The 27344-nt window shown below is 38.1% G+C and overlaps 1 protein-coding gene across 2 annotated transcripts in view; it reads left to right on the top strand.

Moving 5' to 3' along the window:
- The window catches only part of LOC113508805 (somatostatin receptor type 5-like), a 62025-nt gene extending 37093 nt beyond the window's left edge, over nucleotides 1-24932 (top strand). For both annotated transcript variants that reach the window (XM_026891926.1, XM_026891927.1), the window contains 3 exons: nucleotides 13914-13953; nucleotides 22042-22094; nucleotides 23228-24932. In XM_026891926.1, coding sequence (XP_026747727.1) covers nucleotides 23273-24523 — 1251 coding nt within the window. In that variant the 5' untranslated portion in view covers nucleotides 13914-13953; nucleotides 22042-22094; nucleotides 23228-23272 and the 3' untranslated portion in view covers nucleotides 24524-24932. The remainder of the gene's footprint in view (nucleotides 1-13913; nucleotides 13954-22041; nucleotides 22095-23227) is intronic.
- Nucleotides 24933-27344: the final 2412 nt, after the last annotated feature.

Here is a 27344-nt window from a genome sequence, read left to right as displayed (position 1 = left end):
TGCGTGTCGAACCTGTACCTCATGGAAACAAATCCGACATTCTTCTCGGCTTCTTCTTCTTCCATACCGATAACATACTCTGATAAGCACAAAACAACCAAATTAAGCTTCTGGGTGGATTAACGGTTATAGGTAACGGATCGGTAACACATTCTATAGCTGAAACCAGCAGGGGGTCAACACTTTGGGGAAACCAGTACCACGCTTCTGATGGAGGCGCAAAATATATTTAAATAAGAGGTCTAGATCAAATCTAAGAGTAACAGTGTTTAATCCTACCATTACTAATACTTCTGAATACTTTAACAGGCTTTGCAAAAACCGCAGGCATTTTCCTTCTAAAACAAAAAGTTAAGGCACTCAACAAATATTATTACTGAGAGCAAGGAAACTAAAAAGCCGAAGTTCTTCGAACGAATTCCATCCGCCACTAAATAACCGTTCCGAACTAAAACATTAAGAACTTGTGTTTTTGTTACTACAAATAGTAAGTTCTCAAAGTCCGCTAAGCTGTGGGGCTCGCTCATCAGCCCGGGGATTAGACGTCGCCATGTTGTAGCTTTGCAACACTGTTTTTACTTTACAACTATTTCTTCTACGTTTTCTTACCCATTTTCTTCTTGAGTACGTTTTTGTTTTATTACCTATAACCTCAAAAAATTACATAACTTTGTTAAACTTTATGAGCTGTTTGTATCAGTAAATTGTTTATTTGAGTTCAAACCTGAAATTAACAATGACCTGAAATGAGAACCTCGGACCTTATCATATTCACATGCCATTCGTATCACAATACGTGAGCTATACATTATACAAGCACATTCCACAAACAGATGTATAAACAGTAACAGATGTCGTCTGTTCATAGAGTCCGTTGCCAAGAGCCGCGGGCAGCAGTACACTTGGTGAGTTGGCGCGGTCCCAGCCGCGCGCTGACCAGTCCCGCCATGCATCAGAGCCCCGCTGCCGAACAAACCCCGCTAATTAGCCCACATGTCCGCCGGGGCATTAACCTGCGCCCTCCATAACAAAAGCAATTTGCAGCTGCAGCGCTAACGATAATGTTCATTAGTTTCCATTGTAAGCACTCCATATCGAGTGCATTAACACTCGGCGCTGAAGACTACAGCAATGTACAGCGCTCCATGCGAAAATGTTGTTCCGAACGTGAAACTTCATTACTATGTTTATGCACCTCATAACATGCTAACATTTATGACTTGCCAGGTGTACTTGGCATTTCAGCAAGCGAATTTGTGTTTTATCTCTTAGCGATAAAATTCACTTTCGGAGCGCTGGATTGACTGAAATGCCAAATGAAACTATAATGTCCGTTTTCAAATGAAGCGTATCGTGTAGTTATGCATCCATAAGTACGTACCATCTATAAGTACATACTAAAAATCATTACTTATGTATTCACACAATATTTACGTTGTCATCTGAAAGCTCGGATCTAACACTCATAGGGGTCCCATAGATGCCCGATCAAACGAAAACATTTCATTTTTACCTATTACTAAGTATATCTTGGTTTTCACAAATAAAGTAAAATGAGGTAATCCTTGCTAATATTATAAATGCGAAAGTAACCCTGTCTGTCTGTCTGTCTGTTACGCTTTCACGTCTAAACTACTGAACCGATTTTAATTAAATTTGGTACAGAGATAGAGTTGACCTTGAAAAAGAACATAGGAATAGTTTTTGGTACACAATCATTAAGTCTGATGAAATAACTAAGCCAATTAATTTAAGTATTACTTCCAATTGAAAATCCTTTATGACTGTAATTAACTGAAATTAAAATGTGCCATAAAACTGTTATCGAAGGTTTAACAATAAAGCCGGAGTGCGACCGCATCAGTGTCGGCGTTAATAATCACGTGAATTAGTCGCGCGATGCCGCGAGTCGCCCGCACGCTGCCCGCGCGGCAACCGGGCCTTTGTCCGGTAATGTGGCGAGAGCGGCGCGGCCCGCGGGAGCGCGCTGTTGACGCGCGATAAATATGTTGCATCCGATAAACCGCGCAGTCTAGCTACTGCTTTACACCCTTACACACAAAGTAACATAGTTTCACAATGTTTTAAGATACATTTAATGTCGTTTACGTTTTGCTTCCAATTAAACCTTAACTTAAAAAAAAAAATTAGGCGGCTAAGGTAATAATTCAAAATCAACATTGGTTTACCACGCCACTTTTTGTAGTTTCTAGAGCACGCACGTAGAGGGAAATTCTTGGAAAATTGTTAACTTGCGGGACCACTCGCGACACTGAGAGAAAAAGCTTAAGGAAAAAATTAATAGAAAAACAAAATTGGAATAATGTTGCTTAACCTCGAACATTATTTTAATTTTTTGTTATAGCAGCTACAGAAACACTTCAGCTGTAAAAATTTTACCGTCGCAGCGGATCATCACATACAGCTTAACGGACAGACAAACGGACAGACAGCCGAGCCTAAGAAATAGTGTTTAGTCTTTACCCTTTGGGTACGGCTCCCTAAGGAAGTACAATACTAATAGTCATTATAATACGTAACTCCACTAACTACGTTAGCCCCTACGATCACGACTCGTAGTTGAGTGCGCGTGTCATGATCGAGTGGTGAGGCAAACTGCCTTAAATAAGATCCCTTGATTCAATTTGTCGCAGTACCCTCGGCCCGGCCCTTACATTACACAACCTTTACGAGTGTCTTTAGTGCGATGTATCTTAGGCGGCCCTTAGTTAACATGAATTACTCTTGATTGCTTCGTCGTTGAGATTAAGTTAACTACGTTATAGTTATACGTCTAGTTATCTCCTTTCACTTAGGAACTTCAGTCGTTGTGTTTGGCTTTAGTGCTTTGATGTTTTCAGTATGAGAATTAATATTATGCTCAATAATATTATTTTATTCAGACTATTTCAAACAACTTTTTTTTCTAAAGTGGATTTCATGCGTTCTCTACTACTTAGTTGGGCAGAAAGTTACGCATAGTTGGTAGTTGCTTGCCAAAGCTAATAGCCAGACATTTGGGTAACATGCCAGACACTCTGCATTTTTGAATGGTTCGTTCAACCTAATTTTATTACAAATATGAATATTGTTATTTTGCCCGAACGCACAATCAAAACGCTTCACTACATCCTGCTTTATCTGGACGCATGGCAGCGCTACACCTCGGTATAGCATCTGTACCTTAGCAATTACAAACGTGAAACTAGTCAATACATCATAGATTGGCAATACATATAAAGCGGGAAGCTCGCCGGTATCAGCAATTCATTGCGGGCGGCACGTGACGTCACCGCAGCGCGCCGCTCCGCCCGGAATGTTTGCGGCGCGGCGCAACATTTGCGGCACGAGCGGGAAATTTGCGGCGCACGACCCGTGCAGCCAGGGACCACACGGGAAATTGAAATATTTTTACAAAGTGTTGGACAACTGTTGTGATGCGAGTTGTACTTTTGTGAGACACGATCGATCTCAACTGCGATGCAAATGTAACATTATAATAACAAGCGGTCGCTTGTCTCCTTAACAGGTGGTTTTAAACGAGCTCTTGCAAATTATATTTTAATAGCATAAATGCGCAATCGGTTGAAGTTCGGATTTGAGTCATAGACGTCATACCAAACTACTTACCAACGGACTATTCCTACTGTCAAAATTAACATTAGTTGCAACTAAGGTCCAAAACAAATTTCCTTTGTAGATGAAAGGTACAAATGACCTATGTATAGGAATCCTTCCCTTTTGATACGAGACATTCGGCCGACATATTGCTACAATTTAGATATTAAATCATGTGTATTGTGTGTAGCATCGCGTCCTGTGAAGTCCGCTACAAATGCGAGAGTGCCCGCGCCTGGCAGACCTCTCATTTGTTTACCTCTAATGGACGGCTGTTGTCGGACCCGGCGCGTTGTATCGCATAACATAATGCCGGGACTTTGTTCAAGATAAACGATTGTACTTCCCGAAGTCTCGGGTATGTTAATATTGTAGTGATTCTGTTTTGCTTGATAAGATATGACTATAATTTTTTAAATAATTTCATTATGAACATGTGAAAAAATAAATGCAAACAGTATTGAACAAATGATTCATTTATTTACCTGGGTGTACTAACTGATACACCTATGTCTTGAGAAGTCTTGTTGTTAACAAGCTAGACAATTTGTTTTATTGAAAACAAAAGGCGAGCGTTGTAGTGTCCGTGCCGGCAGAAACCACATCAGGCGCAGGGCATTAAATTAAGAATTACTCGCGATGTAATTCGACAGACAGTGAGATATCGGCGGCCGGCTAACGGCTACCGTCTGGGCTTTAGACGTGACTAATGGCGGCCCCACCATTATACACACAACACCATGTTTTGTACTGACTTCAGAATGTTCTATCTTGTACGGCTTAGTAGTTTTCGTTACTTCTGAGTTTGATGGTTTCAACCCTAAATGATGAATGACGAATGACGTTTAAGCTCATCGTAACATACGAGCTAAACTGTAGTGTGGGGTCATTACATACCGTCACTAGCTAAGACGATGGGGCAGGTTTATTAACTTAGGAAAGAATACTAATGACAAAAAACTACTTCGTTCACCGTCACCAAATAGGAGAGCTATAAACATCGTACGTTAGTAACGATATACATGTACCTATGTGTAGATGCTTACAAATGTAGATCTAAAGGAAATATTTGATACGTATGGAAGTACCTGGCTTACGGGTCACTTCTCATAGTAAAACACGTGAGTCGAATATCTGGACCTGTGCCTGCACTATAAGCTCATCGAACTGTTGGAGTGTGACTGAAGAAACGGGACAGCGCTATACATTGTTCGTGTCATCTCACTTCTTTTAGGGACATATCCTTGTACGCCTGTAGCTCAGCCTTTGTTGTTTCCATTCCATCTCATCTAACATCGGCCAAACTTGAATATATTATAAGTATTATTTATTTTGTATTCATGAGCAGACAACACGTTGCTCATGGCCTCTGTTTCTGAACAGGTAGGTAAGTTTAGTATTAAGACTGTGTTTTATATTAATGGCGATAGATATGAGATCGATTGCAAGATCTGAGTTAAAAGTTTATTTCTGGCCATTAGGCTGTAACCTGATCCATGAACCCCCTATAGTCAATCTAGTATAGTATGCTGGCTGATAAATGCAAAAAAGGAATATTTGAGTAAAAACTGTAAGTGTCCAAGATGAGAAGAAAGTATAGTTTGAGTTGCAACCGTGGACAAGTCATCGAGGTGACAATAGCTAGAATTTGAATACAAGGATATAGGATATAGAGTGTGATGAATGGAATAAGTGTCACAGAACAATATTTTTAAGATATTTGTAACGATTTCTTGGTAGCCTAAATGATTACTTTTTATTTACATTTAAATGATACGAATAAGACACGACCCAGGTTCTTTTTCAAAACGTTTACTTGGAACAAATTAATTGATCGATAGACTTGTCTCAAAATCTACGGAGGGATTGATAGCAATGGATTTGTATCGGTCCCAGAAGACCGAAGGTATTTTAAAGGTTTCTCTAGGGCTCTATTAAATCAGTACCTAATTCGACAGTGATAAATAGCTGTCCAGGTACCTCGTGTCTGGGCGCGGGCTAATGCCAGGCCTCGGCTTCAGGGATATAGGGAACCTTATGCACACACAAATATATAATCTTTTTACCTTAAGAAAGACGCAAAAGTGGTCACTTGAGATATAAGATTTTGTCCGTTATCAAATCTTTCAAAATAAACTTCACTCACTCGGTAGTCGTTTTAAGATTGAGATGAAATTGTGCAGGTTTATATGAATCTTGTGACAATGCAATATTATGATTACTTGCCTTACTTGGACCTGATCTGACGCTGTAGTTGGAAGAGCTCAACAAAAAGAAACGACGGAAACCCATTGAAAGTGGTTTATTTGTATTGTCGTTGACTTTGATTCTAAACTAGCTAAACAGCCTTTTCAAAACAAGCTATTTTTTTCTATCAAATTGTCTTGTTTGATAGCAAAGGCTGAATAATAATTTTTTATGCGGTTTACAAGTAATTTAAAATACATTATTTTGAATTTCATGAAAGACTTATGACGAATCTTTATGTATAATAACTATCATTATTGTCTAAATGAGTCTAGCTAAAATTAGCCTTTTTAAAAATTGCTTTAAAAATAAACTGATAAAAGTTTTATAAATAAAAATAATCGTTTACCTCAAGTTGAAGTTTTGTTTTTAAATGTGAATTCACTTTAAATTTTGCAGCTTAAGTTCTTAATGCGAACCAGTTAAAGATAAAACTTAAGCACTTTATAAGAATTGTGAAACGTGTCGGTGATTAAAGTATGATATTTAGTGCTAGCTTGTTCAGTCTTATATCACATGTTTTGCAGAAAGTTTAAGAAATACTTAAGATATTAGAAGCACGCATCCACAACAGAATACCACCAGAGAGAGATTTTAACTTTATAAGGACTCATTTCAAGAGTAATTTTGTAGTTAAGACAAGGCCCGTGAATATTTCTTATATTCACGGGTCTTGTTTTCCAAACATAATTATAAAGTGAAGCCATACAAAATTATAATTTGTGGTCTATTGTCAAATATAGGTATCAGTTAGATAGTAAGCAAGCTATGCGTGGACACACGTTGACAATATCGGTTTATTCCCTTTGAGCTGTCGATATGAGCTAAATCATGTTTGATTGACGTTGATTAGCGGTTTCATTGCACTTGGTTTGGGTTTTCAAATTCGTGTCACGTTTTAAGCTACGTCAATATTTGATAGATAAAATGATGAGGTTTGACGGGTTTTATCAGACATTACCTACTTGTCAAAAGTAATCGGAATGATTTTTTATTTAAATTAATAAATAAATATACTATTAAGTATAATATTGGTAAACAATACAGACTTATTATTGTAGTAGTAGTAGTTGTATAACGACATAGGTAAAACTTTTGCTATAACTAAAATAAATCTTCAGAAAATATTAAATCATAACAATATTTCCATTCTATAATACATATTTAATGTTGACCTTAAATTGTGGATACAGCAGCAGACCGGCGAACTAACTAAACACAATCATATTAGTTTTATATTTTTTCTATCGCATATTGATACAAGTATCGAAATCTTATATCTAATAACTCTGTTATGACAATCAGTTACCCGTAATCATATTTTCAATTGAAATACGTTTTTATACGAGGAATTAAAAAAGACTTATGTTCTTCTCTACGTGTTTTGACAGTAATTGTATAAATATTATGTTCAATTTCAACTTTATCAGTACATTTTTCTAATGTTACTGATTTTACGGGGTTAAAATACTAACCTTCGTTTGCAGACTAAACCATAGAAATGTTTAGTCTCATGTCTATTCTTTCTCCGTTTTGAACACGAAGTGGCTGCCCGCGCGAGCCGCGCTGAGTCATTAGGCCCCGCAGTCGCGTCGCGGCCTCACAATGGCACAACGCGGGTTCGCACACCCGGCACACCCCACTTATATCCGTCACAATGGATGCTCACAATACTCTAATGTATTCTCGGCATTGAGCGCGCTGTACTGATGATCCGAGATGATTGTCACCCTGAATATGAATAGACGGGGAAACAAGATCACTTGCGTATTGTTTACGATTTCCTTATGCCTTGCAAAACTCAAAGGAAACGGCGCTGTTGATTTCCTATTTAGTCAACAAAGTAACGGGTTAACATATTTATACCTATTCTTGTGAAGGATGTTACTTTTAATGACAATTGTTACACGGCAGGCATTCATACTTTTGATGTATTCAAGTACCTAACCCCTTCTTATTGACGACGACGAGTGGCATCACAAGTTCTTGTTTAAAACCTTGCAACATGTCAGAAGTTTGATAAACAAACAGAACGACGACATATGTGTTACTAGTGCCTATTGTGCCTAAGTGTACTAAATTCAGTTTTCATTGACCCCTGACCTGTCCTCGCAGTGCCTGCGCGTGACCTCAGGCCCTCCATCATCACTCCAGCACAACCTCATCAAACTCCAATTTATCTGCGCTCGTTATCTCTCCTCCTTTCACTCGATTACAAACGGTTTATGTTAATAGTCCAGCGTCGTCACCGTACACTATAGGTACCCTGTAGTGCCTGCTCGCTCAGCTCACTGTACACTGATGAGATTTATATTGGCGAACAAACGTAGCTAAAATGTAGGCATTTACATTTACAATTCGGCCCAGAAGACGAGGATTTGTTTTAAGAACCGTCGTGTTGTTTTCAACACTTACGTTTATTTTGTTGTGTACAAACGGCACTTAAAATAGGACGAGGTCTGTTAAATACATAAAATACAGAAACTGCGAAGTATTCGTATGTACAGAGATGATGTCACCGATTGGTTCGTTAATAACTTTAAATTGTCACTTTAAATGTCATCTAAAAACAAATACTATGAGTAGTGAAGCAGAACAAACAACATGTTTGTGTATGGACACACGTATGTGTTGGACAAACGAGATGCGTTTGTTCCTAGTTTAGCATATTTATTCAAGCAATTATCATAATCGCGGGTGCGATCATACTGGAGCCAATATTTGTACGGCACACAGATGATACCTCCCCGTATCGAGTACGTTTACACAAATATGGATATGGACAGAAGAGAATATTGCTCGCATTTAGCAAATATATATAGAGGGTACTTATTAAGCCACAAGTGAACATTTTCCTTTGTGATCTTTGTGGGGGGGCATTATGACAAATATTTATAATAATTTGTCTCCACAGAACATGAATTATTGGCCCCGAAATTTGATCTTATAAACAAAAGGTTGAGCTCAAAATGTACCAATAGTACTTAATTTTGGATAGACTGGTACATACATATAATTAATATCAGCAAGTAATTGGCAATATCAATTGAAAACAGCCCAATACATATCAGTGCTTGAGTCTAATTCCGTTGTCAGTATATCAGCGCGTCATGTTGTACCACAGACGTTTCAATCATTCGGACAGTTGCGGCCGAGCCGGTGCGCGGCGTCCGGAGCCCATTCATTCGGCCGCGCCACCGAAATGCGGTGTATTCATGACGCCCACCACCGCCGCACCGCCGCTGTCGGGGTGCTGAGGTACACAACATTCTGGAGTTTCGTAATACACCCTCACGGCTCACCTCGACACCGCTGGGACGAGGGATAACCACTTACTGGGCTGAGAGTAACACAACCTAAAGCGGCTCGTAGTATTATCTATACTTACTAATATATAAAGCTGTAGAGTTTGTTTGTTTGAACGCGCTAATCTCAGGCACTACTGGTTCGAATTGAAAAAATATTTTTATGTTGAATAGACCATTTATTAAGGAAGGCTATAGGCTATTTAACATCACGCTGCGACTAATAGGAGAGAAGATACAATGGAAAATGTGGGAAAAACGGGGAAAATCCTAACCACCAGGACGAACTCGCGGGCAACAGCTAGTTAGAGATAAAGGTTTTCTAAAAATAGGCATCGTACAAAAAATAAAAGGTACCGTTCAAAAATCACATGGAGTATGTCTGCGAAGCTCGGTATTCGGTAAGTGACAACTGGGAATCGAAACACTATCGCTGGCAGTTTCACAAATAGCATGATCGTGAAAAAAAGATTCCATTAGATGCCTACTGAACAAAACGCTTCGTATTTGTAAAACCCAGAACGTAGACAACACTTTATCAAGTTTTACATATAAAGCAGTATACACAACATGTGTTGCAGCATGGCAACCAAAGATTAAATGAAATGAAGCAGGATAATGCCAAGGACATATCCAGTGGCTGATAAACAAGAATTAATTTGACTAAAATTTGAATGCGTTATAATACCACGCAGATTTAAAAATCATATTTAGTTTCAGTCGTAGGACATAAATAAACTGATTTGATGGACAGATATTTAAACATCGTTTGATCCTTCGCAGCGTCATGCTGAATATTTTAACATGACGTGTTTCTAAAACAGCCCGTAAAGTAAGAAATGTGCAAGACAGCAATATGTTGAGGAGGAAAACACCACCGGTATCGTTACCCCGTTACGTGCCGCGCGCGCCTGCCTCGCGAGCCGGCCGCGGCTACCGGATTGGCCTCTCAATCATTCAGAGATGCAACTCTCTTGAGCGTTGATACACATTTATGAATTGGTATTAAGTGTTGTTATAAAGTTTTAGAAAACAGCGTTTTATTCCTGATCACTGATGAGATTATTCCTAAGGAACGAGTTACATTTGTGTACTCATAAATATCACTCTACGGCATAAAATCCAACAATGTTTGTTGCAAAATATTTCTATTTTACTAAAATGTGTGACGTAAAGCGCAAAATTCCACAAATACGTTCTGCTTCCGTTCGCATTGGACATTTATTGTGGTGTCACGGAGCGACGCGAAGGGTTAGCGGTGGATGTTCTACTCAAACTTCACAAAATGTTATCAACAGTCAACAGCAACAACATTTTGACCAAATAAAGTGAAATCAAATTAAAATTTCTTTTAAATGTCATCTTCCATTATACCAGGAAGCTGTGCTGTAGCCAGAAATATATTTATAAAAGTAACCCTGAAAATTGTTAATCCAATTAAAAGCATCTTGAGCGAGTAATCTAGGATTATTCGCGCTTATTCGCTTTTTTGTGGAAGTAAGCTGCTTCTCCGGATATTGGAAAATAAGCCGAGATGTGCTCAGGGAGCGCGCGGGACACGTGAGGGGGGGGGGGACAGCTGCCATTCACCATTCTTCAAATACCTTTGTAAAAGATGGCCGCCTCCGATAAGACAGCCCATTATACTGTTATCGCTGAAATTGAAGTCTGGAATATTTTAACATCATACTTTAAAAAACCTCGCTTTTGTTGATGTTATTTTAGATTTTGATTTAGATCTATGCTGAAGAAATGTAAAGCCGAAATTTAAATGAAATATAGTTTTTATTTTCTTCTGTGTACAAAATTTTATATTCATAGTAGATACTTAAAGGCTAATCTCATTTAATATTCCAAGTTCAATAAATTATTCTGGCAGGTATTATGACGGGGATTTATAGGAGTTTGTTTAAGGTAAATATAAATATCATTACCTAGCTACTTACTTTTTCATCACTCATCCATGTTTAGACTCCGAGCAACATCAAAACCGAGCCATGTTTGTCTGCTCACTCAAACATAAAATAATTTGTCGAGACGTTTTTCAATATAACATTAAACGTTAGAATTTGTTCTCCGACAAAATCCCTGAACGGTTTGTGTTTCAATAAGTCTTGTCGAATGAGACAACTGCTGGCAATGTTCTTATTGCACCCTGCACTTGGCCCCTTATTGAAACTCAGGCTTTATGCAGACCATGCCAAATTGGATACTATTTATATTCTACTAAAGTCTATTTTAAATTTGGCTGTTTTTCTAGAACGTGTAATGCTGCTTTTTGAATTGAACTCAATGTGTATAAAATTACAGTTTAATATCGTTTGTGGCGGATGATGGCAAAATTATGGATTTAGGAAAGCATGGCAGTGATTGTGAAAGAAGATGGATTAAGCTGAGTCCGATAAGGGCACAGTCTGGCAGCGCGGCGTCTAGGATAAGTTGGCAGCAGAGAGGTCGGTGACCGCCGAGCTCGGTGCGGCTGCCAGAGTTGTGACGTGCACAGTGCATCTGACAGTCGACATAGATGCAACGTCAAGATAGGACGGAAATGTTTACAATTTAAATTTTGTTTCAGGCCAATTACTCGTAAATGAATGTAAACACCTTACGAATGGTATAACTGGTGAAACGGATCCACTCTTTGTACAGTTCCGTTGTTCGTTAGTTTAAAATGTTTTTTTAAGGTGTATTAATTATTATTTTTCAGTCCACATAACAGAAATAAAAGAACACTATCACTGCTTCCTAGTTTATTTACACTTTATGAATGTAATTTTCTAAAACAAGGTCCAACAACAATTACAAACAATTCTTTTTGACGTAATTCATGACAGTGACGAAGGTTTAGTTAAGAGTTAACGAAAATAAGTCTAAAAATAGTTGACTTTTTGTTTGGTGGGTGTCGTTAACATGATTTATCAGCAAAACAATTTCATGACAAACTAAAACACATTAAAGAGGAAAATACTCATCCACTACTACACAGTTTTAATTACGACTCAGCATATCCATATTTCTATAACTCCTAGGTAATAGCGATCCATAATTATCTTACATGAATGGGAAATAGAAGACATATAATATCAAGAAATCTATGTCGAAAAGACAGTTTGCTGATACCAATGGTATCCATAGATGTTTGTGTAGAACTCTGATAAAGAATCAACATTTTACTAAAACAAAGAAGCACACAACTAGACTGCTTGTCGGACGAGGTGAAACCTCACAATGTAGTGACGGCGTTTATGAGTGTCAGAGGTCAGAGCCTATGATGAGAAAAGTTTATGATAGAAGGGACCAATAATACTGAAATAGGAGCCCTGTTCACACATGTATCTCGACGTGTCACGAGTGTCCCACATCTAAACTTATATAAAAAAGTATTTCTTATTTTATTTGACGAGTTATCTAGGAGAGCTCGTCTTCAAGTTCCAAACATCGCCTCAATATATTCCTTTACCAAGGTTTACATACAAACAGTTGCTCTGGTTCGTTTATTTAACTATCCCGTCTTATCGCAGTTAACAACTTATAGCGTCTTCAAAGGCGATCTACAAAAGCGGGATAGAGAACTGCTGGCAATTGACAGGTAGTTACAATGAAAATTATAACATGACAGTTAGTGGAAATTTATTTATTTTACTATAATTATATTTTCTGAGTTACGACTTAGTAAGTGTGCATTTTTATAGACGAAGCTACAAACCTGAGAAATACTCGCGGCTTACTGCTTAACCTCAAAGATGTTTGGAAAATAATTAAAGTCATGGCCTTGTATGCCATACATCAGCACTGGTTAAATTCAAATTAAAGCCATTCAATCCCCACAGCCTGGCTATTATAAAGTCGGTCACCATTCTAACTGAATAAAGTAATTCGTTTTACGCGAAAATCCAAAACGGTTAATCGGTAAAGCCTCCACCTGTGAACTTAATTAATCTCCCGCTGATTCCGGCCAGAATGGAAAGTAAATAAAATTCCCGTTTCCCGCACTTGTGTCAAGTGAGAGCAAACATAATGAGCGAGGTGTCAATTTGAATAATGTTATTCATTGGCGACAGCGCCTTCTGGCCGGCGCGGCGCGCTGCGGCCGGCCGCGGGGATAGCAGGCACGGCTGCAATGTGACTGTGTGGTAAAATATGTTTACCAAGCATAAATGACTTGACGTGTGATTTAGCCATTATATTTAAAAAACAAAATGTGCCACATTTCTATGCGATGTGTGATGCTATAATAAAAATATCCAAAAAGTTTCCTTTTTAAATACATTTTCCAAAATTAATTATTTTTTTGGCTCAAAAAGATTATAATAAACCTGAATCAAAAATAATTGTTTTTGAAATTTAATTCACAGGGATTTAACGGCAAACAGTTTAGGACGATGAATTATAGCAAAAATAAGGGAATGAAGGCGTGCGCCGCGCTGTGTGATCACAGAATCAATGTTCCATCTAAATCGAATCACTTGACGCCCGACCAATCACGCGCTTTGTATTCACCGCCATCGTTGTGATTTTGAGAAAATCTTCTGTGTTCTAAATTGAATTATGATTGTAAAAATAGCGAAAAGAAATTAAATATTATTTCTAAGTGTATGCCCATTTGTTTTGCAATACCTAATGAAAGATTAGATCATGAAGAACGGAAAATATCGTAAACTATATGAATAAATTCAGTACTTTCATAGATAACTATTTCCAGAAAATTCAGCAAGAACTAACATCGTTTTCCTTTTGTTTCAGATAATTTCATGATGATTCCGTTGAAGTCATCAGTTTTCAGGTACAGTATAAATTAAATTGAAACCAAATAGTTACAGCATAATTAATCCACGCGGGTTTGCTCCTTGTGTAGACAATCTAAATGATGATGATGAGAAATAAATATGATCTAAAATTCTCTCTTGTCCTGAGCCTGATTGTCTAAGTGCAAGTAACTTAAATGGTTGTGAAACCACAATCAATACAATCCAACACATGTATTAAATTAGGTGGCGCGCGAGTCGAGTTGACAAAAAAGGCCAAAAGCTCTGTAAAACCGATAGAGATTAACATTGTTGCGACGCTTTTTCCCTTAACAATTTTTTTATTCCTTACAAACTACTTATTGGTGTTATCTATGTGTTGTTGCTATGGGTACTGTAGCGTAAATTAGTGTTAATGCCTGTGACACACAATAACCTGTCTGTATTGACTGACTTTTTGTATTTTACAAGCTCAGTGTCAACCTGCTTAGTGGCTTTAGATTACTACGAGCATACCCAAAGGAGCACCCTTAGCGCAGACATTGCTGTTCTGTTTTAAGCCTCGCTTTCCATCTGTCTGTCAGTCAGCGATCCAATCTTATAATCCATTTGACATAGACAGCTGAGTGGGTATTTTTGTTACTACTTTGTAAAATCCTTTCGTTTTGACTCGAACTGGATTGGTACTTTAAATTAGAATTACTATATTCATTATAAGGAACTCTTTTTAAAACACTTCAATTCTTTCATTTATTTTGTCCGAGACATATTTTTATGTAGCTGTGGGTGCTATGCTAAAATAATAACATAAATTTTACTGCCAAAATATTATCTAGGTATAGATTATTCAAGTATTCCTATCTCGTGCGATGTTTACGACAAGGGTGTGGACTACAAATTACCGTTGCTTGTCAGACTGGTGTCTGGATAATGTTCCAAAAAATCTGTTGTCGAGAATCGGTCCTGATGTAAAACCCGCTCCGAGATAACTATGGGACCTTACTTATAAATCCAGACGAAACTGACACTATTGTTAAACGAGTATAAAAAAAAATATTGACCTTCAAGTAGAGATACAAACATTTTCAATATTCGCACCTTACGATTTCAACACAATTGGTAGAAATGAAACAGACGACGGTGAAATCTTAGCGCGATGGAATTACATTATAAATTCAATAAGAGCAGCGCCCGACTCGAGGGCTTTTTAAATTCACGACATTTTTTATTTTCCACTTTTAATTTTAATTGAAATCAAACGTTGTATTCTTTAGTCACAGGTACAGACAACATCAACATATTTAAATGAATATTGAACGAAAATTCCATCATTGTAATTAATTATTCGTTTTCCGACTTGTATCTTTGGCAAATAATAAATCCTTCGACCAAATTTTCATCACTAAAAAGTTGATAGAATAATTTAAGAGATGTAACTTTTTATGTTTGTTTAAAACGATTTTGATGAAAATGTATTACTTCATAATTTTTGTAGCTTTGTCTGTTGACCATACTTAGGTGTTCATTTGTTTAGAAGCATTATTAAAGCAGAAACGATTGATGATTTCTTCGGCATCTAGTTATATCAAATTGCCTCACTTAGCTTTTATTAAACAACATTTTTCAACGTATTTTATCATAATGATCGTCTGCACCTATCACAAATAAATCATTACGAGTATCAGAAGCTTTGACATTAAGACATGATTATGATGAAGTGGGGTCCAAGACGTCAGTAACGAGAAAAAGATTAAGGTCTAATATTGATGTCGGCCACGCCCGCGGTATCAGACGCTGGCCGTTATCGAGTCCCATGGGACCCCTGAGTTGACCTCATTCGCGATTGGGGACCAAAAAACATGAAATTTAAGTGACTATAACTCAATGTATGGCGTGGTTGACCCGAACGAGGCGTTAGTTTGCAACTCAGTGAAATACGAGGACTATGGTGTACTTGAAATTAATGATATATTACATATTATGTAATATATGTGAACTTCATTATTATATTGTTCACATATATTATTACACTTGCTGTTGCCTGCGGGCCCGCCCGCTTCAAATCGAAAATGACCTCATAGGAACATAGAATCGGGATAAAACTAGTCGATGTTTTGTACTATGGATCACATAAATAATAATATTCACAAAAATAGTACCTTTCAGGAATCTAGTCTTGTAAAACAAAATACTCATATTAAGAGTAAAGAAGAAAATCGGTTCTCTCCAATTCATAAACAAACTTATCATCAGGGACTGAATAGATAGAAAAAAAAACTTCTTAAAATAAGTTCAAACAACTACAAAAGCGTTTTTATTAACACTAAAGCTCTTTCTCTTTCTTTCCTTGTTTAAGTTCTGAGCCTCTAACACCAACCACATCGCAAAAGAATCGAAGAGTTATTAGTACACTAATATCCCGCTCTCGATGTTGACTAAAATGTAAAACAATACAGGCAGTTCAATATGTTGTAAGTTTGTCAACCCTAACATACTATACACAGGAATATACATGTCTCTATCAGCAGCACATTATGTTGGGACCAAACTTCGGCAGTGACGGCAAATGGAAGCAGTTATAAAGTTGTTCGTGTGAATGAAACCTTGCCTCCACCATTATCGCTGCGTAGCTTACTACCAAACTTATGTTATATAGACTCTCACAAATGTTTATCAAACAGATAACCAATTACATCAAAGTCCTTTTGAATGGTTGCGAGTAATCGTGAATATCAATATTCAGATTCCAGCAGAATAGTTGTTCGCGTCCGCTTCTATTATTAGTTGTGTGGTGAGCACAGTTTGCTATAATTTAGGAATTGGGACCGTGTTGTGTTGGTGTTGCCTTCGAAGAAATATCGAAATTAATTGAAACCGTTCAACAGTTGTTGAGGTCTGTTTAGTCATAACACCGGTTGTGCTAGTTTAAGCACAAATAGCTCACAATTCAATTCCGACTGAAAGTTTCTGACAACTGAGAACATTCAATACTGTAAACTATAATATGTTGTGTTTGAGCTTTCATTACTATCACATATCCCGCCGTATATACATACAAATATGATTTTCTGATCTCAAATACTTGATGAATAGTTACATTGATTCTTATTACTTTGTACCATCAGCATGTACACATCGCAGATTGTTAGGTTCCCAGCACGGACCGGCCCCCGAGGGGCGATCCCCAATCATTCAACCAATAAATGAATCCGTAAATAAATAATGAATCCCTTCAAATCTACATCCTGTCTAATGATATTGTTAGTTTGTATTTACTTAGCTGTAGTGAAATAGTTTCTCAAGGCTCCCGCTCCAAAGCTAAACCAATTCTAATATTGTTTTACGTAATCTCCTTTGAGCAAACTACTATAAATCTGTGGTAAACAATAGATAAATGATTGGGACTAAGAAAGGACTAAACCAGAGCTTAAAACAATGCAGACAATAGGAAATTAGCATGCCAACTAGTTGGACTGGCAATTTTCAGTGAAATTACATTATTTATAAAAATTAAGAAGAACAGGGTTCCAAATACTACAAGCGTTTATAATTTGAAAATAGCTCACATTTGTAATTAAAACGCAAAGCGTGGTGATGAACAGTGACCATGTGTGACATTAGAATCGTAGAAACAAAGAGACAAAGGTGTGAGGTAACAGCAGAGAGGCGCGCGGCGCGGCGGCGCGTCACTGAGGCCGCGCGTGACGGATGAAGCTGAGCTCCACATACTGCAACTATATTAAAACTACAAACCCTTCGAGGATAAACCATTTGATACAATTATTAGGTTTTCAAAAGTAACACGTCTTTTTATTAAATCACGTTATGCCTTTATTTTGGAAAATAATGAACTGAATAGGTGATACTAAATCTATCAACTTTATAGAGTAAATAAATCAATGACTAACATTTTGTATCAATTAAAATGTAGTAAATAAGCCACGGACGATGAATTGTCAGTAAAGCTTATTATAGAGCTCGTTCCTCAGGCGCTATTTATGTAACAGTGTTGTTTACTAGAACCAGGGACCGGACAACCCCACTTTAGAGTTAAGCCGTTTGACAGGGTAACCCGTACACGGGGTAACTCATATCGCAGTGTTACCTTTTGTTCGAGTTACATCCTCGAAACCCAGCGAAATGGTTAACACCTTCATTATGGTAACCACGTGAAGGGGTTAACCCCTTCAATAACTTAACCCTTTGAAGTGGTTACCTTCACGAAAGGCTTTTATTCGTGTTACCCTGAATTACCCACTAAACTTGAGCTGCATACTTGCACCCTAGCGGCCCCTCATTGCTTTACTAAGACTACGGCTGATTTTCTTCTATCGCCGACGCGTCGCGCCTCTCGGACAAACTACCTACGCGCGAAACGTCATATAGGTAACTAGCTGTTGCCCGCGACTTCGTCCGCGTGGTTAGAAGATATAAGTTAGGAATTTTTGAACGAAAGCCCTCGAAGATTAATATTTTTCCCCGTATTTGCCACATTTTCCATTAAGTCTTCGCTCCTATTAGTTGCAGCGTAATTTTATATACCTAGCCTAAAACCTTCCTCGATTATTGGTCTATTGAACACAAAATGAGATCAAATTTTTTAGATGAAATGATTTATAATAATTAAAAAAAAAATCGAATACAAGTTTTTTTTTCATTTTTTGCATTTTCTGAGAAGATTTGAAGGGTGAATTTTCGATTGAAAATTAGAGTGTTTTTTTATATTAATTCAAAATAAGGTGAAAAAATAAATATTTTTAATCAAATAAATTACAGCGTATTTGGGACACAAAAAAGTAAGATTTCACCAAATTTCGTTACAAAAATAAATTTTGGTAAAAGATAAAAATAAAAAACCACAATCTTGGTTTTTTAGATTTTTCACATAAATTTTGACGTTATGTGAAAAAAATGTAAACACAAAAGTTTTAGATCTTTTTCTTTTAGAACTTTGCCATTTGACTTTTTTCGATACGAATTTTAGTTTTGCCGGAAATTGATAAAAACCGTTTTTTACTCTTCAAACGTCACTCCCACCCCCTTCCCGACCTCAGATCACCCGTAAATTATTTTTCCTTTCATTTTTATAATATTCCCCTCCTTTTCTAATGGGTTTCATCATACTATTTTTTAATTTGGTTTTAAAAATTATCGACCCTGGTCTACAAGTATAGACACGAAAAATATATATCACAACGTTTGAAAAGTGCGACAAGCAAAATTAAACTGTAAGATCATATCTACAATGATTTTTATTCCATGTTTACAAGTCGCTCGGTAAATGCAACAATGGCGCCGCTGGGCGGTAAGATGTCACGTGCGCTCGTGGTTATACTATTTTCAAACTAATGTCTATGATAAAGAGTGCATATTGCATTGTCTTAGGTTGGAGTGGGTTACCCTGTTACAGTGTTACAGGGTAGTAAAGGGTAACCTGTTCAGAACAGGGTTCCAGTAACCCGTTCGAAGGTGTAACATATGTCATAGGGTTTTTTCTTGAAGCGCTTAAAAAAACCCCTTCAAAAACCCTTTCAATGAGTATCCGGCCGGTCCCTGACTAGAACACACGTTTATTTTCCACAAATACCATAAAAATAAAACAAAGTTACGTGCTGCCTACTCACACGTCTGAAACTAGCTTTAAATCAAATTAATAGCAATAGAGCATCCGGACTATTGTTGTAGTCAGTTCTGCTGCCAAGTATGCGCCGGCGCACATCGCATGTTAACATTAACATAAATTTTGAAAACATGGAAGTCATTATTTGCATGTGATTCTGCATGTTGATGTTTTGACAGCTGCTTGTCAGATTAACAATTACTTCTAGTAATATTATAGAAACAATTTTGCAGAATGCGAATCCGTTTGGTAGTTTAACTGTAAGCACCGCCGAGTAGAGCGAAAAATTACAATGTCACTGTGACGTGGACAAAAATACGTAAGGTACTTTAAAAGTACATGCATGTATGTACCTTACCCTTACCATCTCTACTAGGTAGTGGAAAATCTCCAAAAACAAAACTAGTCAGAATTAAAGTTGTCATCAAAATAAGTTATTTGTTCCGGAACCCAATAAAACTGAGAATAAAGCGGAGGCGGCCAGTCGTAAAACCTAAACGTACTTAATATCTGTGACGTCATCAGCCCAGCGCTCAGGGAGGAGGCCTGATAACACGGATGTTCAGATGACAGACATAAAACACGCCACTGGTTTCAGTGTTTATTTGAACCCAGTCGCTGCGTCAAACCACATTAGTAAATAATCAATAGTTTGTGAATTACTTTCCCAAACCGATGTTTACTTCCAAGAATTGATTTATACGACTTCACTAATTGTATTATAATGAAATGTTAAATATTTTATTATTTTCTATTGTGTTATCCAAGCGCTTTCATTCGATGATTTTCACTTATCTAAAAACAAAATCGTTTCCGTAGTAGTCAAAACACAAATCGTTATGAAACAAGAGCACGTCGGGGAGCAGGCGCGGCTCGCTGCTGGAGTATTTGTTCCGCATTAATCATATCCCGGTAAACACATGCGAATGACAGATTATGGCGACGGCTTCGCAGGGGAAGCAAAACCTCCACGAATATTCTTAGAACAAAGATGTTTATAGATAACATAGTTGATCAGAAGGTCCACTCTTTAGGCAATATTTTTTGGTGTTCCGATTTAAAAAAAGTACTAGTCTGGATCATATTTCATCATCATCATCATCAGCCCATATTCATCCATTGCTGGACATAGTCCTCCCCCATTGCACGCCACCGAGACCTATTTTCGGCGGCTCGCATCTAGCTCCTGCCAGCCATCTTGATGCTTATATTTTTATTTCAAGTAAATGGACAAAGAGCAAATATTGGTGTATCACACAAACGGCTGTTGTCCAGTGACACAAAAGTGATAGCTACTTACATGGTGGTGTGATATGCAACTAGACTATCAGTACGGTCAAAATACTCTAAAAATGTATTAGAATTTGCGCAACTACCCGCAAATCAGATTAGTAGTTAATGTAATCAAAATCAAGAGATTATGACTCTTTTAATATTCTGCACGAGTATTGTATCTTTTTTAGTCGTTTGTAAAACGTTCTAAGTGAACCTTCTTCTTTCCCTACATTAGCGATCTTAGATGTTATGTTTGGAATAGTTATAGATTTTTAACACACTATTATTCCGGCGGTGTTTGTTTGTGTTTCCGTTACTCGACCGTTGAATTTTTAATTACTAGATGCAAAATACTGCTTGGACTACTAATTCCTACTGAGTGCGAATTCTTTTTATAACTAGAAACTTTTTTTTTAGACATTTCTCAAACTCAATTTTTAACGTATAAACAAATCAAATTATATCATCTTTCTGATAGACCTAAAGATTCGTTTTTATTATTTAGACAGTAATCCACCCACTTGACCTTTACCAGAATCGCGATGATGTTATAATAAATAAGTGAATACCTTGTACAAACATTATCTGCTCGATCCCCGAGCTGAGTCTCTTACTTGTAAATACTCTTACATTACATTTGGAGTGAGTTTGTTCAAGTATAAGGTACACTTATATAACGCGTAACTAGATTACAGTCTAGACTAGAATATTTGTAAGTGCTTATAAATGTTGTATATAAAGTTTCGATCGTTTAATATCATAACTTCACCTTCAATCATATTTATAGAACCATCGTAAATAGATAACTACTCTGAAAGACTTTACGTGCAAATAGCCTTTAATAAGAAAAATAGAAGATGCCTATTCGATAGCGGTCTGCACTAAGACTGTTTAGACTTGCATGATGAATTGCTATGCATTGCCGTACACAGAATAAATACATGAATCGTTGCACGGCTGTTCAGGTTGAGCCAGTATTAGTTTGGGTGTCCATGAGGACTCAGTCTACATTACAATCAATGGAAGGCGAAATCTAAAAAGAAGTCTATCCAGACTAAGAGGCCTACCGCCAACTCTTGAAGCATTACTGACCCTGTTGTAAAAGCGAGACAACGCACTACGTGACGTAAAATTTAACGTGGCGAATGTCCAACAAATCTACAAATACCAATCATGTTTAATATTATTAAAAGTCATAGCAGTATGCTTAAAATCCCTTTGCTTGTTACAGATGTTTCGCTGCCCGGCGCCGCGAGCTTGCGAAATAGTTTGCTGGCACAAAATGTGAGTACTTACACTAAACAAACAATACTCTTTCACATGTTAGTTGTCGCTATGACGAGTTTTCACAACGGTCGCAACTGGTTTAGTTTATAGATGAACTCTACTACTTGTTCACATAAGACTCATAGAAATCTAAAAATAACGTTTCCATCAATTCAGTCTGTTTTCATAACACATGCCAATCAATTCAACTCCCATTATGATGTACAATGAAACTAACGAAAACCACCGAAACACAGCTTCGGCTCAGGGGAAGCAATGAGCTGTCTTAGAACCTGCAACGAAACTAATAAGAAAAAGTAAAAATTTTGAGTAGAATAATATATTCTACTTTTCTCCAATACAGGTCTCTCCAGTTCCTAGTTAGCATTCATGGCATTTGTATAGCCTTTCATAACTGTAAAGCAAACTAAAAATTTGGAAAGAAAATAGAATCGTCATTAATCAATCCTGCTTCAATATATGTATGTGTGTCAGTTTCTGAGTGAGTGCAATATTGAAACGAACTGCACGTGCGTGAAATAATCACGGCCGGGGACATCCATACATCATGTTTATACAAAAATAATGGAACGTCCGCCTCTTTGTATCGATTCATCGTTCGCTGACGTGAATGATCATATTGAATTCTCGATTAATGATGGAAATAATGTATGTCCTGATTGCTGTATCACGAAGTTGCTTTAATTTCGCCATACCCTACACTCACTTAAAAATCAGTACGGTAAATAAATTTCAGTGTACTAAGAGTGACACATATTGTTTTAGCAGACAATTTTGTTATCATTCATACGATAGTGACGTCAGTCACAGTTGGCAGACACGTGAATTTTATCTTAGAAGGAAGTAATAGGTGCAGCAAATCCCTCGTATAATGTTTAACCATGTGTGGTATTTACCTATGTTAGTCATATACCAAATGCTGCGAAATAAATAAATCTGACGGAGTTGTTATTTGGAATCCAAAATACACGCCTGTGTAACTGGATAACACAGCAGATGCACAGATGACAATAAATTAGGCAAACCATTTTTGTTGATTAAGCTTACAGATTCAGTAAATTATTAAATAAGGATTATTTTCAGACGAAAACAAATGTGCATTGTGCAGTAATGGATTTATTTTGTTTCAGGTAAATATTTTTTTCAATCAGAAGTATCATCTGGATTCTATCGCAATGGAGCTCGAAGACGTAGAGATGTTCCGAGACGGCAACTACTCGTACGACGAGAACGGCACGTACAACGGAACCTTCGAGAACTGCCCCAACATCAACCTGCCGGTAGTGTATGTGGTGACGCAGGTGCTGTACGCGCTGGTGTGCGTGGTGGGGCTGCTCGGCAACACGCTCGTCATATACGTGGTGCTGCGCTACTCCAAGATGCAGACCGTCACCAACATGTACATCGTGAACCTCGCCATCGCGGACGAGTGCTTCCTCATCGGCATACCGTTCCTGATCACCACGATGTCCGTGCGCTCCTGGCCCTTTGGACGCTTCATGTGCCAAGCCTACATGATATCGACTGGGATTAATCAGTTTACCAGCAGCATATTCCTGTGCATCATGAGTGCAGATCGTTATATAGCTGTGTGTCATCCGATAGCAGCACCGAGGCTGCGCACGCCATTTGTCTCCCGAGTGGTGTCTGCGGCAGCTTGGACGGCGTCTGCGCTGGTGATGACACCGATATTTATGTACACCACGCTCATACCCACCGACAATGGTCTATCATGCAACATCGTGTGGCCAGAACGCGAGTTCAACAAAGGCCAGACGTCCTTCACTCTGTATTCATTTGCGCTTGGATTTGCAGCACCGCTCACTCTCATCTTTGTGTTCTACTGCCTCGTCATCCGTAAACTGAAGACAGTTGGCCCGAAGAACAAATCCAAAGAAAAGAAGCGATCACACAGGAAGGTGACAAAGTTGGTACTGACGGTCATTGCTGTATACGTGTTGTGTTGGCTGCCCTACTGGGCGTTCCAAGTCGCTCTCATATACTCTCCACCGAATGAGTGCGCCAGTCGAATCACTATCACAGTGTTCCTGGTAGCAGCGTGCTTCAGTTACAGCAACTCGGCCATGAATCCGATTCTCTACGCATTTCTGTCTGATAATTTTAAGAAAAGCTTTCTCAAGGCGTGCACTTGCGCAGCTGGAAAAGACGTTAATGCAACTTTGCACGTTGAAAATAGTGTAATCCCGCGCAAGAGAGGTGGTGGAGCGGCGCGGGCACAGGCCCGGGCTGTGGAGTCGAGGGGAGGTTTGTCAGTGGGAGCCAACGTGGGAGGTTCTCGCTCGGACGCGTCGACGGCGCTGACGTCGAAGTCAGCGGTGGCGAGCGAGGCGCTGCCGCTGGAGGCGCGGCCCGCCACGCTGGCGCCGCTGATAGCGCCCAACGGGCTGACGCACACGCGGCTCTGAGTGCGGGCCTCGCGCCGCCGCCGCGCCTCCAGCTCCGCCTTGGAGGAGGACACGCTCATCGTGTCCATCGACTAGAGTGCTAAGACTGTGCCGGCCGCCGGCGCCCGCAGAGACCCGAGCCCTGTCTCTCGGCCGCCGACCAACCGGCTAACAACATTACGTGTAAGGTGTGCTTGGGTCGATATGTGATGAACTTGATCTGTTTCTGTAAAAATCTAAAATTGTGTGGAGTCGATTCGGCCTAGGTTTGTAACGATGAATTTACTAAGATGTACTTTTTTTATCGCATAGCGAATATAACGTAACTGTTTGTATACCGTTTAGTTAAGTTGTAAAAAATTGTACATATCGTGTAAATATTCATAAATTGTCATAATGTCACAGTTGTAATAAAATTACCTTCGTGAAATTGCGTTGTTGTGATTTTGAAATACCTCAGGTTTATGCTTGAAATTTTATGATTGAAATCAGAAAGTAGATTCCTCTATAAAGAGCCTAAAGTTCGAAATGAATATATTACGACGAGTACTTGCGAGATAGTCTCACATTTACGAGGCCGTTGTTTAGCTGAATACTTGTTTTATGGGCCAGCTTAACTATCTGTTTGGTGAAATGTGTTGACACACATCGCACAAACTATAACTGGTTCTCTTTATTACTAACGACCAATCACGTAAATTTCCCATAAGACATAGCTGTAAAACAAAATAAGATTGTGGTAACGTAAAATCAGTTTAAGAGTGGATGAAGACACTGAATGAAGTAGAGCATACATTATATAAGACGTGAGTAATTGTTTACATTGTACCGCATATGGAACAACAAGATTAAACGCTATTTGAATGTTTGTAAACATATTCATATCTGTATCAGACTACCTTGAAACTACATCGCTGATAAATTGAGCACAAATAGTCTAATATAATACAACAAATACTTTGGAAAGTTCTAAGTTTAGGGCCGTCTGTTCCAGAGACCGACATCAAGCACACCTAATGAGAACTTTCCTTCACAGTCGTTGAGCACAGGGAGGCCTAAAGTCACATAAAACTCTACGAGATGAAAGGACATCAAAAAGTAAACTAGACTTACGTAAGTACTTCAAAGGAAAAAATACAATGTCAACAGTCTTGCTAGCAGTAAAGGTATTCTGTTTACGGCCTATTAATAATATAATAGGCAGCGGCAAGCAAATTTAATATACATTAACAAATGATTGCTGCCTCATCCGATCTATGGAGCTCTTAACGAAAACATAAATCAGACGTTTAAGAAATACACATAATATTATTTCTGTGTTCCCGCGTCTATTTCGTCGAGAAGTTTCGCCAAAACACACACCAGCAGGCCAGGAATAACATTTCACAGCGACTTTTTGATTCTATTGTGTGGGCATCAATAGACAAAATATTTACAAAAGGCCTAGTTATGCCATGGGTGTTAAAAGGTTTTCAAAACATGAGCGAAACTAAAATTGAAAAAACAAGTGTTGACGGAATTTATATTCTGATAGTTCGATTTTTTTTGGGTTCAAAGCACAAATTATAAACGATTTTTAACGAACATAATTTAGCCTTACGACTTCGCTAACTACCCTGAGCATTTTGTTCTCACAAGTCCTTACCGTATGTCATTTCGAATTAACCTTCTGTCGATATTATTGTGATTCTTCTTTCGTACTCTGACCTCGTTTTGGCCTAAAAGATATCCCGTCGAGTTGTTGTGCTCCATTTTTAAAGGATTTAATCTTCAAATAATTTATGAAAAAATATTCAGTCTCGTACAACAACTGAACGATTGCCATGACCCGTATTCGGCCACCCTTCACCACTAAGTGCACGTTGTCTTTCCACTTAATTAATAATTATACTTTACAACTGAATAGTTATGAAGAGTTTCCTTAAAGTTTTCACCAATTTCATTGATGATTAGCAAAAACCTTAAAAATAAACAGAGTACTGCGGTAGTTATTGAAGCGCTGATCATACAAATTTGTTGAACTTGAACAATTTTACAACTGGTTAATTAGGCGTAAGATTTTAACACTTCGTGCTCACTTAAAGTTTAACCCATCGTACCTCCAGCACCTCATTAATTGTAACACTAACTTTTGTTGAGATAGTACGTAGACTGCTGCAAATAAATTCGTATTACGATTTCTTGATTTATAAAACTAGACTTTTTTTAATTGTAGATGTTTTTGAGGGCACATCTACATACATAGTTAATAGATAGTAGGTATTAAAACAAGTATCTAGTGCAGCTGTAAGTAAGACAGTCACACATGTAAAGTGCCGTGCTGCAGCTATCGCGAAGTGGATCAGACATAAAGCATGTGGCGGGCCGCTTGCACCGCGCCGGCCGGGGCGGCGTGACGGCGTGACGGCCGCGTGTCGGCGGGCGGCGTGTCGACGTGCCGCGCCTATCACGCGAAATCCACTTACATTCCATTCGTTAAGAATCCACTCGACCTATTACATAAATCTTTGGACCGACCATAAATAATAGGGGTACGGACGATATGTGGGGCTATGCGGATATACAGGGAGTTCAATTAGTATTGCGCAAAACTGGAAAATCGTTTTAAATTTTTTAGGTATTGTTCGTAAATTAGATCTGATTTTTCATTTAGTACATACATATCCTGATGATCGAGACTTCAATTTAGAAGAACTCGTCGTGTGCTTACGGTTTTGTATATTAGGAATGAATACCACTATCCAATGGCGTTGTCGTTGCAAGAGAGCTATAAATTGCGAATTTATTACAAATTGACAATTTTTAATGCTTAATACAGAGCTACAACAGATGCAGACACACA

The sequence above is a fragment of the Trichoplusia ni genome, chromosome 3 (genome assembly GCF_003590095.1).
Source record: "Trichoplusia ni isolate ovarian cell line Hi5 chromosome 3, tn1, whole genome shotgun sequence".
Classification (NCBI taxonomy): domain Eukaryota; kingdom Metazoa; phylum Arthropoda; class Insecta; order Lepidoptera; family Noctuidae; genus Trichoplusia; species Trichoplusia ni.
Note: the sequence above shows the minus strand (reverse complement) of the source record. Positions and strands in the feature narration are given on the sequence as shown.